At 43.1% G+C, this 19,084-nt stretch overlaps 1 protein-coding gene across 11 annotated transcripts in view; it reads right to left on the bottom strand.

Moving 5' to 3' along the window:
* Positions 1 to 19,084, bottom strand: part of DST (dystonin) — a 306,444-nt gene that overhangs the window by 176,321 nt on the left and 111,039 nt on the right. For 10 of the 11 annotated variants that reach the window (XM_079970248.1, XM_079970257.1, XM_079970258.1 and 7 more), the window contains one exon: positions 10,679 to 10,845. In XM_079970248.1, the coding sequence (XP_079826374.1) occupies positions 10,679 to 10,845 (167 nt within the window). Of the gene's footprint in view, positions 1 to 10,678; positions 10,846 to 17,658; positions 18,582 to 19,084 lie in introns of those variants that run through there. The other variant, XM_079970254.1, reaches the window with a different exon arrangement.

Below are 19,084 nucleotides of genomic sequence, written 5' to 3'. Positions count from 1 at the left end.
TGTGGTTTGACTTATTATGATGTGCAAACCACGCTAGGAAATTCTCATGTTTTTCATTCCCCCACCCTGAAGTGCAGCTTCTCCCAAACCTGGGTGCTACTTCTAAACTCCCTCAAATTTAATAAGCCACTTACAATAAAGCACTGTAAGAGGGAGTTGTTCAGAAAGAAAGGTACATGTTCTGTGCATATACAAACCTAAATTCACATAAAAAATAAGGGATAATTACAATAGATTAACTGCTGGATCACAAATCTAAGGACAAATTCACAGCAAACACAGGACAACCACAGCAGAAAAAAGCTGGGGATGTTTACAGAGTTTGACCATCACAGATTTGCTGGCATATAACCCCAGAATATTCTCAAGCAACCCAACCTGTTTAAATTAGGGTTGCGACTGGGTTTGCAAACCAGCTGGTATTTTATTGCTCTGACCGTTATTTTCTACCTGGTAACCTGTACTAGCTGCTAGAAAAAACCATCAACCTCGTAACCAGACAATGATTCCACCCAGACAATGCCCTTGGCTGTACACTTTACCTTACCAATTCCATTATGTGTCTACCTCAAACAGCTAAACTTCTTCAGGTTCTGCCCTGGTTCCACCTGCTGGAATCAAACTATTTTTTGGTTAACAACCCTAGTTGTGCCTATGGGATTATGGTATCTGGGCAGGGTGATTATGACCTCATCTCACACTTGGTGGATGCTTGGACATGACAATCAGAGACCAAAAAGGGGGGGGATAATTCATACAACCATATAGAAATAAGTTTTTCTGCCACTTCAACAAATGAAACTTACGGGCAGCAATTGTAGGACGGGAAAAAAAAATAAAGTAATTCTTCACACAAGACATGATGTATTGAATTTACCAATACGTGGTACTGGCCACAAGCTTAGATAGTTTTTGAATGAGATGCTAGCCATGATGGCTATATGGAACTCCCAAGTTCTTAGGCAGTGGGCTACAGAAAACCAGTTGCTGGTGAGCAACAGAGGTTATTGTCTTCAAGCTATGCTCTGACCTTCCCAGGTGTGTTTTGTTGGCCACTGTAGGAAGCAGGATGGTGCTGCTATGTCTCCTCTTATCTTCTTATAACTTCCATTAAAGCAGAGCTTTCCAAACTGTGAGTCACGACACGCTATTGTGTTGGCTGTGGTGTGTCACGCGACGTGTGTCCATATATATTATAAGGGGTTAGTTTAGCCTCCAGTTTGCTAGTAAAACTGAATTACCATTTCGCAAAGTGATGCATGTCTAAAAAGTGCAACACCAACGTGAAAAGTTTAGAAAGCTCTGAACTAAAGTTTCACCATCACAGATTTGCAGGCATATAGTCCAGAATATTCAGAAGCAGCACTTCAAAACACTGCACCCCACAAAGTATGTCTTAATTGCTTAAATGGAGGGTTTAAGGGGCATAACAAACCGCCTTAACAGTAAAATTATGCTGCTGCAGGTCACTGTTAATTAATTCTTGAAAAGCAAGTAAACTCAAGATTGGATTTGGGGAACCTGTGGCCCTCTAGATGCTGTTGTATAATATTCCTGTAATCCTTGAACACTGGCCATGCTTGGGGGGGGGGGGGGGCGGTGGGATTTGGGAGTACAACAACTGGATTGCCACATATTCCCCATACCTGCCCTAGATTCTGTCAGACTCAATCCTATCACTTGCCAGATTCACCCAGAAAATGCTCTACAACGTACCTTCGCAATTCCATCTTCTCTACCCCAAACCGCTAGACTTCTCTAGGTTATACTCTGTTCCACTTCCTGGCCCCACAGTATTTTTCAAACCAAATGTATACAACTCTAGTTGTAACCATGGGATTATGATACCTGGTCAGGGTGATTATGATGACATAATAACCTTATCTAGACTTGGGCATGACTACCAAGCAGGCAAAAATAAAGGCCAATTCATACAGCCATATGAATTGGCCTCACATTTGCTTGCCAACAGTTAGATCCAAGGAATTGGTACAATAAACACATGAGCAACAATGCATGACTGATGCTATTCAGCTAAAAAAAAAAAAAAAAACCTGCCTTTAAGCAGTAAATATGCACAAGCGTTTTTGGGACAGGCAATTAGCCAAAACAGTTTTAATCTCCCAAGAAGCAGGTTTAATGCTGTGCTTAGAATGTTGTGTGATTAATCTTTGACTGAAGAAAAACAAATGGTATGGTGATATTTCTTAGTCCACATAAAGGTAGGTCTCATATTCTGTGAGTATTACTATCTATCAGCAGAGGAGCCAGGGCTGGAAGTGTAAAATTAAGTGAACACCCAAGTATAATCTTGTTTGTTTTTTTAATTGCTGTAATTAGGTAATGCATGCACATATGAAAAATTCCTAGCCTCCATACTCATAAAGGATAATAATGGACAGCTGCGTGAGACAGCCATACATTTCTCTGCACGAGGGAATTGCTAAAAGCCATCATAGACCATGCCAGGACATGTGCTGCTCATTAAAAATAATGCACGTGACTGAAGAAGGAATGGAAAGATTTCTGATTTAGACAACGCCTGTCACACCTTCTCATTGAAGAGGCTTCACTTACAGAAACTGTTGTGATTCCATTAGACCATATTCAGTCTAAAATGAAATAAATTATGCAAGTCAGGTTGACATATTAAATGCTTTAGATGCAAGTTTAGCTCAATTTGGTGTGCACCTTTGCATTTTGACGTATTACCTCACTTCCACAACCCACCTTTAGCCTTATTAGTGACTATACCTCATTCACGAGGAAATAAGAGTGCATTTCAATTGTTCAAAGCCAAGTTCATACATTTCCTCAGTAACCCTTTAAACATTAACTGTAAGTTAGGCCTGCTTGATCATTGCCATAATGCAGACTGGGGTTGTGGGTGGAGCTGAGCAAACTTTGGCCTGCCTGAAGTCAGCTAGCCTACTGATAAACAAGAAGATCTGAACAGAATAAATTTCAGACCCTTCATTCACACTCTTAGCTATTATTTCACAGCAGTGGTGGCTTCTTCCTCCATCTAGCACAGGGGTCCCCAACCTGCGGCCCATGGACCGGAAGGAGCCCACGGAGACCGTTTAACCAGCCCACGAGCCGCCCCCAAACCAAGCCACCTGCTTGGTGAGTCCCCGCGCGCTGCGCTAAACCAGCGTGGCGCAGCGCAGTGCCTCTCTTCCGTGGCTCCGGAAATTGCTTCTGCACATGCCCAGATGCCGGAAATTGCGGCAGCGCAAGTCTGTGGCGCTGGAAATCGCTTCTGCGCAGGCGCGATTTTCGGCATCTGGGCATGCGCAGAAGAGATTTCCAGTTCTACAGACACACAGATGCAATTTCCGGTGTCGCGCTGCGCCAGCCCAGCCCACGGAGGATCTCCGCTGGAGTGATCCGGCCTATGCCCGGTAAGCCTTGCCGACCCCTGATCTAGCAGAAGGACTTTCTCCTTCATATCTTCACATTCACTAAACACAACGGGAAAGATCCAGCTAATCCGTTCTCTAGAAAATATTTTTATGTACAGGATTCACCTAATGAGCCCCATCAACAGAAGCCCTGTGCACGGACTTCCACTTGAACAATGGGGCTTTCCCCCTCCTCTCCCCCCAAATTGGCGGGGACGTGCGTGGTGGAGGCAGAATAATCCCTAGAAAAACACAGGAGGAGAGAAGAGAGGGGAATGTTCCATTTGGCAAGCTCAAATGCTTGCTCAGAGAGCGTGATAAAGAATTCCATCCATATAATCCATCCACGTTGCCTTGGAAGCAGAGTTGAATGGGAAGCACATTCCAGCCTCTACTACCTGCTTGGAAACTATGGGCCACTGGGAGGCTGCATCCATAGCCTTGTAGAAATAGCACTGCAGCAAGTGCAAGGCCAACCTGGCCCCATCCATCCAGCAGAGAAAGGAACAGCTTCTCCCTCCCTGCCTGTTGCTCTGGGGCTGCAGAACCAAAGGAAGACTATGCTCTAAGGTAAAGGTAAAGAGACCCGACTCTGGGGTTGCGGTGCTCATCTCGCTTTATTGGCCAAGGGAGCCAGCGTACAGCTTCCAGGTCATGTGGCCAGCATGACTAAGCCGCTTGTGGTGAACCAGAGCAGTGCATGGAAATGCCGTTTGCCTTCCCGCTGGAGCGGTACCTATTTCTCTACTTGCACTTTGACGTGCTTTCAAACTGCTAGGTTGGCAGGAGCAGAGACCGAGCAACAGGAGCTCACCCCGTCGCAGGGATTCGAACCGCCGACCTTCTGATCGGCAAGTCCTAGGCTCTGTGGTTTAACCCACATCGCCACCCGCGTCCCATGCTCTAGCAAAGCTATATAGGCCAAAGGACTAAGGACTGATGCTACTGCTGCGCGCGCGCGCTCTCTCTGTATGTGTGTAAAGAAACAGTTTTGGCTTTGTTTTTGTATTATTACAACCTGCTGTTTGTACTGTAATTCACATTGAGAATCATTTGATTGATTAGCAGGGTATATTTGCTCAGAGTAAGTAAATAAGTAATGAAAAATCTTATCAACAAAGTCCTCTCAAAATTCTAACCCCCAGTTTAGATCTCTCACCAACTGTTCACACATACAGCAACATAAGGGATGGAAGATGGTGACAAAGTAAGTTTGCTTAAGATGGTAGTAAAGAAATCTCAGCACACTTCAAATTCAAATTTTTGCCCTGATGGGCACAGTATTTTATCACTGTGAAGTTAAAAAAGCACTTGGACAATTAGGCAATGACTGCCTTGAAAACGAAATATAGCACAGCTTTCCCATGCTAAGAAAAAGGGAGTCATGCAATCAAAGAGCTGAATGAACCTTTTTTTTTTTTTTTTAAGTAACACTGGAACTGAAGGAATGTAACCACCAGGAATTATTCCTTCTAAGCCTTGTCCCCAGCTAGGGATGAATGAATAAATTAACATTTGTGGAGAAGTAAAATTAATTAATAACTTCCAACAGGTGTTGGCAGATGAAAATGATGGATTTTTCGGAGCTGGCCAATCTGACCGGAAGAGTCCGCGACCAGAAGGAGGAGGAGTACCAGGAAGAATGGACGAAATTTAAAGACTATTTAGTTACCGTATTTTTCGCCCTATAGGACGCACTTTTTCCCCTCCAAAAATGAAGGGGAAATCTGGGTGTGTCCTATGGGGCGAATGCACGCTTTCGCTGAAGCTTGGAGAGCGAGAGGGGTCGGTGCGCACCGACCCCTCTCGCTCTCCAGGCTTCAGGAAGACATCCACAGCCTAGGCAGCCCTGCGGGAGTTCCCACAGGGCTGTCTAGGCTGTGGATAGTAGCCTGCTTCCCGGAACGCTGGGCGCGCTGAAAGCAGAGCGCCCGGTGCTTCGGGAACACATCCGCAGCCTAGGCAGCCCTGTGGGAGGTCCCGCAGAGATGTCTAGGCTGCGGATAGCAGCCTGCTTCCCGGAGTGTCGGGCGCCCTGAAGCAGAGCGCCCCGTGCGCCGGGCAGACATCCGCAGCGTGGGGAGCCCTGCAGGAGTTCCCCGCAGGGTTCCCCACACTGCGGATAGCAGCCTGCCGCCTGAGGCAGACATCGGCCAGCCCCACAAGCTCGGGGGACAGCAGGGAGGCGCAGCGCCGTTCCTCGACCTGGTTCGGTTTCCCCGACCTGCTTTTTTTTGGGGGGGGGGAAATAAAGGAAATTTTTTTTTCCTTTATTTGCCCCCCAAAAAGCTAGGTGCGTCCTATGGGACGAAAATACGGTAAATATGTTAAGTTAAATTAATTGGAGATGTTTACAAAAAACAGATAGGCTTAGGATTTAGGATTGAAATAGATAATATGATGAATTAATATGTTTAATGCAGAATTTGAAAGAAAGAAAGATCTTAAGTGATTAAGTTAATTTTATAAGACTATTGGTTTTGGAAAACTGTTAGAATGATATCGACTGAAATTCAACCAGGGGGATACGGGGAAGTCATTTAACAATGTTACTAAGTTTGGTTTAAATATGGTTGAGATTTATATTTGTTTATTTGTTTGTTAAAAATTTTTTTGGGAAAATCAAAAAAGGAAAAAAGAAAAAAACAACTTCCAACAGGCATCTGAGCTATACAGCTACTGCGCTTTAAGAAAAGGGGATGTCTCAAAATGTTCTCCATCTAAAGGGTAGTGGGCATCTTCCCAAAATTCCACAATGCAGCACCAGAAGGAAAGAGCTGCCACTTTGGCAAGGCAATGCACCCTAATCCCTCTTCAAAGTACTAAATGAACCTAGCTTAATAAGATCTGAAAGAATCAGAGGCATGGCACAGGCCACCCTAATATAATATTTTGCTTGTGGTTAAGCCTAAGAAACATTAGAATGAAATGGCCTGCACAATTATTAATAAAGTTGCAGACACCTTAGCATTCTGAAATGTGGCATGATCCAACGGATGTTAAACATGCGTAGCGATTGCTGGCTTATGCTCCATTTCTTTAAGTGTAAATATATAAAGCGATTTAGTGCTAAGATCCACTATGGAAAAGTATGCCTGTAAATTAAAGACATTTGACTCAACCTGGAAGCTTAGTTCCCTTTCTCAGTCTGAAAATCCTTAGTCTTGAGGGCTCCATTGTAGCCAAGGCATGTAGGGTCCTCACAAAACGACTCTATTCAATAAAATGAGGCTTACCACATTCCTTCCTTCTCCCCCCTCTTAGTAGAGCTTTTATTTTCCCTTCAAAAGATAAGGCAATGGTAAGCTATTCTTTAGAAAATGGCAAGCAGAAACTAGAATTGCAAAAAAATAAAATAAAAAATCTTTTGTCTTCCTTTCAAACGTATCTCATAGCAGTCCAAGGCTTGACACTTAGTAATGTTTTGTTTCTTTCTGATTTGTAGCTGGAGGCAGTCAACAAGTTGTGGCAGATGTTGGCATCACCGCTTCTCCTATCCTCAAGGAATGTACTCAAGTTAGATCCTGATCGCCTGCAACATGTTTGAACATCACTATGGTACGGCGTGTGCCAGCATTTGTCCTGCAGCCTGGCATGAAACAGAAGTTCCAAACCAAAGCTCCGCTGCGTGTGACTGGTTTGCCTTGAAGGAGGGTTCAGACTTTTGAAAACTTTCCCCACCTAGAATTCTTCTCCTGTTCTTCTGCCACATTTGTAAACATCTGGCAGCTCACATGGCTGTGTCTGCTGCATGAAATCATCTGCAGGGCTAAATTTCTGCTTCTGCATGTGGCCTTTTGTTGGCTTCTCTTCCTGTTCTTTGTAGGGAGGGCTACTGTTCCACACCTCCCCATACCGCTAAAGCTTTTAAATAGCCCATTCAAGTCAAAGGAAGCCTTCCCAGCACTTTCAAAAGGCACTGAATTGGGCTCTTAACATTCCCTTTCTAATGTAATAGTAAACCTATCCTAGCATCTGTTCAGAGATGCAGCCAGTAAATATCTTTACCATTTATTTGCCCTTCTGGGTAATAATTCCCAACCTTTTCAATATCCTTCCTATAATGTTGTGCCAAGAACAGTACACAATAGTCCAGGTGCACTCTTCACTAATGTCTCTGTTATAGGAACGATTTTCCTACGCACACCTCCTCCCCAAATTTCTGTCCTCCTGGCTGCTACCAGATAATCCAATTTATTGGCATTCACCAGATTGTATGAAATGAGTGAGCAGTAGGAAAATAAAGTGGGGAAATGCATGTTGATTGAACAAGACAAAGGACCCTTTTATAATTACATCTCACATATGCACCTTTGCAATGTACACAATACATCTTGACCTCTGCTGCACAAGGACTCCTTAGTGCCCATGCACAATTTAAATGAAGTCTAAATATGCATTTGCTTGCGTTGTGCCCTCCCTAGCCTTGCCTCTCCCCATCTCTTCCCACTCTCTGCTGGTTTATGTCTCTCACTGTGACCTTCTCACTCACCTTCTGATGTGTTTGCCCTGCCTTAATGTAGGTTATAGGCATGGCTGTTTGAGATCCATGTGAATATCCATCACAAGGCAACTGCTCAGTTACCTGGGGTGGTGAAATGAGCATGAGCTAACACAAGAGGGAGACAGCACTTAGAAAGCAAGTACAGATTATTTATTCCTATGTGCAGTTAGTGGAAAGAAAGCAACAAAAAACAAAGAAACACTCTCCCAGATCTTCTTGAGAAGCATATGTCATGAAGACCCCAAAAAGATATTCAGAGAGCTGTTCTACTTCAGGCACATGGAACAGGCAGACACAATTCTTGTTGTACAGTGTTGTTGAAGAATTACATAATAAAGAGCCATTATTTTATTAGTCAATAATCCTTATAACATGTGAACAACAAAAAACACTCGTAGGTCTTTAAACAGCTGAGAAGCCTCTCCATCTTTGTGCTTTTCTCTCATTCTCACACTTTTTCGAATTCCACTCCCAAAGCAAACCTCTCTCATTCACTAACTTGGAATGCTGCTGTCTATTACATGCAGCTTCCTCCCCAACACGCCAAAAAGGCTAAGTAATGCATTATACATGAAAACAAGGAGGGGCTGAAAGATCTGCCTCTGGAGCCTATTGTCTGGGAACCAGAGGCCTAACACATTTACACATGGATATTCTAGGGCTGCAAATTCTAACAGCACCACTGTGTCCCACTATCCCAGAGATAGATCTCAATGCCCCTAATTACTATGACACTTGTTCCAGTTGGCTGCCACATCTTGTAGCTCCTTTGAAGAAGGAAAACCAGCCAAGAACTACAGAACTCGGGGACTTAGAGTTCATCACATGTCACACAGGGTAAGACACCTCTCTCAGTCTCTCAAAGTATAGCTAGAGTTTATTGTACAATCACTCTCCCTGCTTCACTCCCTGGTTCTAACACAGGGATCAGCAATCTTTTTCAGCCATGGGCCGGTCCACCGTCCCTCAGACCATGTGGTGGGCTGGACTATATTTTGAAAAAAATAATGAACCAATTCCTATGCCCCACAAATAACCCAGAGATGCATTTTAAATAAAGGGACACATTCTACTCATGTAAAAACACACTGATTCCCGGACCATCCGTGGGCCGGATTGATTGAGAAGGCATAAACATCCCCAAGCAACCTCAACTGTTTTCCTCGTGGTGACTTCCCATTGTTGGCAATCCAGCCCACGAGCCTTAGGTTCTAACACCATTTCTAACACCATTTCTAACACCTGTTCTAACACCATTTCTGATTGGCTGCTACATACCTCAAAAGATCTTGCAAGATCAGGACTGGAATACTAGTGTGCATAAACATCCCCAAGCAACCTCAACTGTTTTCCTCGTGGTGACTTCCCATTGTTGGCAACCCAGTTCCAACATTGCTGGGTCCAACGTATATTTCATTTAATACTTATGTAACCCAAATGTAGCTGTTTTTCATAGTCTATACAGTGGTACCTCAGGTTAAGTATTTAATTCGTTCCAGAGGTCCGTTCTTAACCTGAAACTGTTCTTAACCTGAAGCACCACTTTAGCTAATGGGGCCTCCTGCTGCCGCCGCACCGCAGGAGCACAATTTCTGTTCTTATCCTGAAGCAAAGTTCTTAACCTGAAGCACTATTTCTGGGTTAGCGGAGTCTGTAACCTGAAGTGTATGTAACCTGAAGCATATGTAACCTGAGGTACCACTGTAGTTCAAATCCATCTATAATTAAGTGTCCTGTTTCTGGAGCAGCAGAGTATGGAAGTCTTGCAGTTCTCCAAACCACTATGTTCCACTGCCGTGTTTACAAGAGGCAGACAGGAAGTAACAGGCATCCACACAAGCTGACACCTTTAACCTATCCTGCTCCTTCTACACATGATAGCAACATAAAGCGCATACTCATTCAGTTCCTCATGCTGGGCAGGCTACCGGTATCTTAAAATTTCTCTCTTCTGGGAACATGATCTCTGTTAGATCCTGTCATCTGATGAGGAAACAGCAACTAAGTTCAGCGCTGCAAGGGAATGTTCTTTTCCCATAAGCTGTGTGTTATTCCTGTCTCTCTCATATATATAGAAAGAGAGAGCGCATCTAAGCAACCCAAATTCTGTGCTGAGAAAAACAAAATCTCTGATCAGAGAAAGCATATTGCATAATTTCTCTTCATGATTGATTTTTCATTTCACATAATTTGCCTTGGCTTTACTAGATCAGGAGCGGCAAGGAACTTTCCAGTGCACATATGCCTCATTGTACCCAACTATGGACCATAGGCTCAGTCTGTTTTCTGGATTCCAAGATTTCAGCAGATATTTAACAAGCATTTTCAAGCATATCTTCAAAGGGCAGAAAGTTTTTAAAAATAAAAACTGAGTTTTTCGAGAAATAAACTTCTGTGCCCAATTCCATATTATGTTGTTGTTTTCCTGCAGTCCCTACAGAAACGAAATCTTGTATCTATTCCCTGGCTATTGTAAAGCTACATGAGTGCTCTTTTTGACAGCAGTTTGGACAACTATATCAAGGCCCAGGAAGTCTGATTTCCCAGGCAGTCTGAGCCTCCAATGCTTAAGAAGCTGACCATCCCTGGTTTAGAAGGAACAGCATCGTCCAATCAGCTGTGAAGCAAGCAGTCAAAAAACTGTAGGACTCCAACCAACAGAAAGCAGCAGGACATATTGTAAGAGATAGGGCCCTTGATACATACGGTCTTTTTACTCAGGTTATTTCCATAAGCACTCTTTACAAAATCTAAACAAGTATGTGCTTACCTGTATTTATGAATGATGGCATTAAATAATTTCCCATCTCGCCAGCAGGTAGTGAAATTTTCACAACGAATACCAGCATAACCCTCAGTTGTCTGCTGTGTCCACAGGAGCAATCTCTCTTTAGCAGACATGTCCTCTGACTCTCCAGTAACATGGATGTCAGAAATCTGCATCAAAATAAAATAAAAACAGCCAAATTAAAATAGATTAAGATCACTATTAAGAATGCCGTCAAATATCAGTAGCACCTCAAACCCTCCCCCACCCCATCTCATTATGGTCCATCATTATTATGGGGTGGGGGGTAGGGAGCTCAATCACAGCCCTGGCTCTTTTGGGCAAAGTCCCAAAGTGGCACGGATAACTTGGCATGAATCCCAGTTCCACTAATTCAAGCATGTCCCTGGGTGGCCTCTCCCATCACGAGTGCACGGAACCGAGTCTGACGCCTCCACACAGGAAGTACAGGACATTACAGAGTGGTGGGGGGCACAATAAAATCCTTCTCCAAGGATCCTAAATTTAAAAGAGGGCAACGAAGAGAAACGAAACAGAGCATAATAGCAAACAATGGATGGCCAACGGAAGAAGATAACAAGGGACGCACTCAGCAAGTGATCCTGTATGAGGCAATGGGAATAGAAATAGTGACAACTTCATCAATAAGTAAAAAGGAAGTGTCTGATCAAGCTAGGGAGCAATTTTCTTGAAGTCTTCTGTTTAAGAAACTAGAATCGGCCAGTGCCACCATCAAGGTTTTCACTGAACCTTCAGAGGGCAGCTGGGAAAATCCCATTAATTTCTAGATGGCTGGAACTCTGGACCCAGTGATACTCAGATACACAGCTGAGTGCAAATAATGCACATGGGGATTGCTTGTTTGAAAATGAAAGCACATCAAAGTATTTCTGTAAGTGGATGGCCAACAGGTTGGGGGGGTAGCATAAACACCTTCTCTCTGATGTGCTGTCTTTACAAATGCATAGAAAAATTTAATTAGATGGCTGCTTGTTCACGAGAAATGCCTTCTCCCACTCCCTGCTTCCCCTCTCCCCTCACAAATTGTATTTTACACAGTACACAGCAGAACTGTCAGGAACAGCACATTTGGACCTGGCTGTAGTTCTGGAAGCCAGTTTTTCACACTCCTAGCAAGGCCTATGCTGGTCTCATGCCTGGCCCTGTCAGCCACGTGAACCAAGGGAAACTGAAACATCAATCCCAACCCCAAATTAGAGGCGTGTCGACATGATCTCTCTCCCTTAAGGAGCTACTTTGTTCTGGTACATTTAAGGGCAATTATGCCAAATATCTTTCCTAGTCGTCTCAGTTTCTATGCATGACAAAATATCCAGACCCATCATATACAGCAAATAAAACATGTGTCATGTTATTTGGGAGAGTTTATTAAAATGCTGGTGTCAACCAGAAGGGCCAGGTGTGCATTTTGGTGGGGAGCAGAACCACCCTAAATTTTCTTCTGTTAATTTTTCTTTATTTTATTTAAATTATGCTTCCCTCCCTTGCACCCCACTTAAAATGTTATGGACTATTTCAAGCATGGAAGGAAGTGCAGAGTAATTTTTACAGCACAGGAGATTCCAAGTGGACTCTAGACCTTTCACCCACAGTTTCAACAACTGTGTATATCGGAAACAGCACTTCAGATTCCATTTCCCATAAGTGACTATTTGCAGGCAGCAGAACAATCTCCAAGTGTCAGTTATATCCATGATGACTCATGCAAATGGCATGTACCAGCTAGGATACAAAACCAAGAACAAAGTCCTATTTTAAACTGCAGTTGCTAAATGCTCTTGTTTTCAGCTCAACTAAAGATCTGAAATGAGTATGTGAGTTACAATTGTTCTCACTTATATACCAACATATCGCAAAACACCATTTGCAGAAGTATTGATATAGTCAAGAAAATGACTTAAAAATAAAATAAAATCCTGGTTTAATGAATAAACTAAGGGGTATTTTTTTTATTTGACAACTCTAGAGCCCCAACCTTCCTTCAAGCTCCTATCTCCACAGTTTTAGCAACATATAGAGAAGAAAATCGGATAAATATAAATGGCCCACCATAAATTCTGTGTGGTGTTAGGGTCTCAGACTGGGCGACTATGAAGGCAGGCTCAGACATTTTATTCCCTGATACCATCAAGGCACTTTGCAGGCAGAGGAAAACTGCCAGCCTAATCTCTGTTTCCCTAAAGTGCCACCTCTGCAGATGGCGAGCAGGATCAGATGACATGAGGCATCAATAAGCTCCCACCTGGCCTCAAATTATAGCTGTTGTCTCTAGCCTGGCTCCTCAGCAATTTGTCTGAACAACTTATCACTCAGTGCAGCTTGAGATGCTACAGAGTGCCTAGGTGCATTGCCTGAGTCTGTCTGACAACCTTACAATGTGGCTCAAATGAAAGTGGAAGACAGGGAGTGGTGTGAATAATGAAATATCATGAATTAGAAATGCTGTTTTAGAAACTTTCAGGATCAGAAAACCAAATTTCAAAGAATTAAGATAAAAACGATAATTTCAAAAGCTAGATGCACATCACTACAGTTAGAAAAAGAAAATAACTATTGTTAACTCATTAAAACCAATAATTGCTATTCATAGCTTTAAACAGGTACCGTATTTTTCGCCCTATAGGACGCACTTTTTCCCCTCCAAAAATGAAGGGGAAATGTGTGTGTGTCCTATGGGGCGAATGCAGGCTTTCGCTGAAGCCTGGAGAGCGAGAGGGGTTGGTGCCCACCGACCCCTCTCGCTCTCCAGGCTTCAGGAAGCTCTTCCCGTTGGGCTCCCTAGGCTTGTGGATAGCAGCCTGCATCTCGAAGCCTGGGGCGCGCTGCACAGAGCGCCCCGGGCTTCGGTTCCCTGACCTGGTTTGGAGGCTGGCGGTGGGGAGAAGCACACTTCTCCCTGCCGCCAGCCCCACAAGCTCGGGGGACAGCTTTTTTATTTATTCCCCCCCCAAAAAAAAACTAGGTGCATCCTATGGGTCGGTGCACCCTATGGGGCGAAAAATACGGTAATCCCTTGCAACTCACTAATTAGTAATTATCACATAGAGATTCAGTAATCAGCATAAGTTCATTCTCTTTATATAGAATTGAAGTGAAAAGATTATTGAAAAGAACCAAAAAGTATACAGCAAAATCATTATTTCTCAAACTTTAGGGCTGCAATCCTATATACACTGATCCAGCAGCCATCCCTATTGAACACAGAGGAATTTAACCTCTGAGTAAATAAATATGCATAGGATCGTGCTGCAGGATCAGGACCTCTTCTAATTCCCATTAAATTCAATGAACATGACATTTCCCATTGAAACCAAAAGTGAAACATTTTATTACCTGTGTGGCTACAGATTTATTAATGGGCCCTTAGCCTGCAAAAGTGGACACGGATTTGCATATGACACAAAGCACATGGTCATGTTATGCAAATCCGTGTCCACTTTTGAGAATTGGCAGGAGGGCCCAATCCTCAAGACAGTGGAGTGAGCCCTAAAAATCCTGAGGAAACCTGCTTCTGGGTTGCGCACGTACGCGCACACGCGCGCGCGCACACACACACACACACCCTTTTCTACACAAAGACCTCAGGGGAAACATTTCTACCCCAGTCTTCTTCCTGACACCTGAGAATTTCTTTTCTCTTCTTGCTGGACAAAGAAACATGTAACTCTGAGAAGCCCAAACAGCCAGACATAGGTTTTTTACCTCAGTGAGGCAACAGAGCAGATGCAAAATGGGGGAAGACCCACACTACACCAGGTTGAGGGAAGCCATGACCCTTTCCCTTCTCCATCTTATTTATTTGCGCTAGGCTCCAGGCCAAGCTTGGAGGTGTTGTGGAGAAGAGAAAAAATGGGCATGTCTTTTTTGCTTCCTTTCTGATCCCTGACACCAGAACAAAATTCACAGTGGAAGGGAAAGGAGGGAAGCAAATCTGTCCATCAAGGATTTAACAGACATTGTTTAGTCATACTATAACCTTTTGGTCCCTACTTTTGGTCTGATGAATAGTACTGCCTGAGCTAAATCCCTCCCCTCTCCAACTCCTTAAATTCAAAAGTAATAATAAAATTGTAAATTAATTCTGCTGTTGGTGTGATCCTTTTTTCTTTCTTTTTTGCCTCATTCTTTATTCATTCAGATTACCAGACGCCTAACGTACTCAGCAGCTTGGCCTAACAGCAAATTGATAAGGAAACCAGCTTGTCTGTAATAGTATAATGCCTTATAAGCTACTTCAAGTCATCAGACTTTTCACATGGAAATCTAGAGTGCATGTAACTATATCTGTGATCATGAGGCTAGCGCATACAACCCAAAGGTTTGCGTGAAGGGCTCTCTTCAGAAGTGCCACATCTTACACCTTATATCAACAGCAATAATCAGCCAATTTTATACTCTGCCCTGGATTATGTATTCTGAGGCAGGAGGGCAAACAGAGACACCCTTTCCACATTTGCAATAAAGTGCTGTGTATGCTGATAACAGAAGCTGACGTGATTGTACAATCACTCAGAGATAGTCTGAATATAGGTTAAGCCAGGCAATAAATGTATGAGAACCAACCTGGCTGTTATAAAAGAGGCACTGGTTGCTACTGCAAACCCTAGCTAGAATTTGAGCCAGGGTTCAGCTCCAACTGGAACCTGCTGACAATGCTAATGGTCCATGCCTGGTGAAGCTCTGCATGCTTCTGATCAATGTACAAACGCCTCAGGTTACAAACGCTTCAGGTTACAAACTCCGCTAACCTGGAAGAGTTACCTTGAATTGAGAACTTTGCCCCAGGATGAGAACGGAAATTGTGTGCCAGCGGCGTAGCGGCAGCAAGAGGCGCCATTAGCAAAAGCACATCTCTAGTTAAGAACAGTTTCAGGTTAAGAACGGACCTCCGGAACAAATTAAATTCGTAACTAGAGGTACCACTGTACACAATACATTCCCCTTGCCACTTCACACAAAATACTAAGCCATGGCTAACTAAACTATAGCTTATTAAACCATGGCTTAGTGTTATGTATAAACTCTTCCCACTGGCTTAACTATGGCTTGTTTACTGCCAACAAACCATGATTTGAAGCCATGGTTTGTTGCTGGCTTATTATCCTTGGGTTGTTTTAACTATGGCTTGGTGTTATATGCAAACCCAACACCCTTTCTTCACTACGGTACCGAACAGTCAACAAACTACAAAGGCATGAGACAAAAGGAGCTGGGAAACTAAACAAACTTCAGAGAAACAAGCCATGGTTTGTGTAATCATCTGTGGGACTACTTGGAATAATTTAAGATTTGCTAAACAAATCACAACTTATGTGTGAACCAGACCACTGAATTATTATGGCCCGGTCACAAATGCCTGGGACTAAGAGGTAGAGTTTTCTATATCAGAGGACTCGGGACAGCTGCAAATTGAGCAGTTCTTCTATTTAATAAATAAATAAAACAAGATCATGTTTGCTAAGATCAGCTCTCCTACAAAAACAATAAGACAAAAGCCTTTTCGAAGAGCGGAAACACCCAGCAGGATAAGTGGGTCCATGAGCTTTCAGCAAAGGAAGAATCAGAGCTGCAGAAAGCTGGGAACTTGAATGGGAGCAAGCAGTGGAACTGAGGCAGGAGGCCCAAAAGCCATGAACTCCACCACTGTGTCCACACATTCCCAAACTCACTGCCATCTTGTCCCTACCCCTCCTAGTATGTGGCACCAACACCACATTTGGGAGGCTATTGCGGTGGTTCCGCCCCACTGGGTGAGCGGCTCTTGCCAAGGGCAGGGTGGATTCAAGAAAGAAGACAGCACCAGCAGTGGGCTAAGGTGCCAGAATCTACGGATGAAGGTGTAAGAGAAATGAAGGAATCAGAGTTAGGGGAGGAGGAGAAAAGGAGCTGAAAATGAAAAGTGTCAAGGGGGGGAAAGGGGCAAGCCGGGGGTGGGTGGGACACATCCATGACCTTGGTAAAGGAAAAGTTATACAGTATGAGCAAGGGAGAAATTGATATCCAAGTGAAATTTGGAGAAGTAAGGAATGGATCATGGATCAAAAATCCAAGGCAACATGGAGGCCAAAGAGTAATACAGGTGTAGACAGAGGATTTCACAAACCAAACTGAATGAACCAGACACCTTATGTGGCTAAACATCTCTCATTTTAAATTAAGAAAGATTTATGCCTTTATGAATAGATAGGTCCTAGTGATTTTGAAAAACAAAACAGAAAATAATAATTATTAATAATGAGTTTAGGTAGATCGTAGCTTACAAAAAAAATGTATACATCAGTGTGTACCTTAACCAGCGACAGAGACAGCTTGTTTCTCAGTTCAAGAACTGGGGGAATTTCACTCATTCAAATCATATACAATTGAATGGTTGCATGTTGTATCCTTAACACAGCGTTCCATGTGGAAGCAAGAAGTGCAGTAATGTAAAAAGTGGCAAGTTCCCACCTTAGATATCTGAGCCATGCATTGAATGTACCTCTTAGATCCCGCCTACTTACGATAGCAAGCCCTGCCCATTATCACTATCGCTAGGGCTAGCTTTATGGAAATGATGACAGCAACATAGTCTGCGGATACACACTAGAGAATGGCCATATGTTGCAACTTATTTGGCGCCTTACTCAAAATGTTATATCCAGTAGACAAACTGAATGGCAAAAATTAACTGAAACACATGCTAGGTACAATGGGTACAAACATTTTAAAATTAACTCTTCTGAAAAATCATTCATTGGGGGTGTCTGTGTTTTTTATTTTAATTTATAAAGTTATTTTTCAATGCAAGAGCAGCTAACCTCAAAACCAACAGGAGTTCAGCAACAGTTATTGAAGTATAGTTATGAAATACCCAGCATGCAAAAATCAAATATTGCTCAAGGATTTTAATATATATATATTTTGGAAAACTATATACTATTCTAGCGCTACGGTATATTTACCTTGCTCCTGTTTGGTAAAATGCTATGAGCTTCATTTTCCTGGGAAAGAGGCAGAGACACGGATTTCGGAAATCCTTGCTGCAGGTGGGTTTGATTTTGAAGTTTAGCCGGATGCCGGTTATAACTGTTTTCCCATTTGGGGGAATCATCAGCGATTCCAGAAAGAGCCTTGGATAGTGCATTTTCTTCACACTGCTTGTTTAGCACACAATTTGAGCCAGATTCCTTTTCAAAATTTACTCCCCTGTTTTTCTGGAATGTGAATTCTCCTTGGATCCCGTTGTGAGAAGATTTCTTGTCCTGTGTGCTGCAACTGGGCTTGCGTTTTTTGGGACTCTTTTCCAGATCTTCAGTTAACAGTCTCTCTTTTTCTTCAGACTTACTAGCTCTTCTGCCTTTGTCACAAGCACCATTCCCACTGCTTGAATCACAGCTTGCCCCACTCGCCAGTTTTGCTTTAACAAGATCAGTGTTAACATCGGTACTCACAATCAGATCAGTTCTGTCCAGCAGAGCCTTCTGTATAACGGACTCATGAATTGCCAGCTCCCCGGGATGAGTTGCTGTTGCTGTCTCTTTAGAACGATTTGCTTTGAATTGAATTTTCCCCTCACTTTCCTTAATCTTCTCTGGCTCTCTCTCATCTTCAGCTTGTTTCCTTCTTGATTTCCTCCTGAAGTATTTTCTTCCTGGAGAATGTTTTGCAGGACTTAAGGGAGCTCTGGCTGGATCCAAGCACTGTTCGTCTTTGTCAGCCCTCACACATCCACAGACATTCCCCATTTGGCTCAGAGTGTATCAAAGCCACACAGACTCTGTAATTTTACTAAGTTTACATGAGCAGAAATCATTTTCAGATTGAGCTAAAACCTCCAGCTTATATCCCTAATATCTTTCAGGCTGAACTCCCGGTCCTCAGGACGTAGCCATTTTGCTTATGAGAAATGCATACGCAATAAATGTTGTGGCATTGTGCCCAGGCTGGGCCTGTGTCTGATTAGACACTGAGGCTTATTTCTGGACACCAATCCTCTTAAGCAAACATCACTGCCTCAGCATTAAACTGTAATGCTGATGGCCTTTTTGCACCGATGACATAGCATCTATCATAAACAGAAAAGCCTTGTGCAGATGTGACTTTATATGCCTGACAACTGAAAGAGAAAGTAATACAATAAAACAAAGCCCTAAACCAGCACTACAGATACAGAGCCAACACCAAGAAGGCAAGAAATATGTTCCTTTCGAAGTCAGTTTTTAAAAATCTGGTTACGAATAATACACAGGAAAATATAAGATTACTCTTTCCAGGTCAATGCTCCAGACTAACTACTAAGAAAATACCAGAAATTAATAGACTTAAACATTTGACCATGGTCCAAGCACCTGCAAGTGAGAGCAACATGTCCCATAAATTGATATTTAG

This window comes from Podarcis cretensis, assembly GCF_951804945.1.
Source record: "Podarcis cretensis genome assembly, chromosome: 3".
In the NCBI taxonomy this organism is placed as follows: Eukaryota; Metazoa; Chordata; class Lepidosauria; order Squamata; family Lacertidae; genus Podarcis; species Podarcis cretensis.
This window is presented reverse-complemented; position numbering and strand designations above follow the sequence as displayed.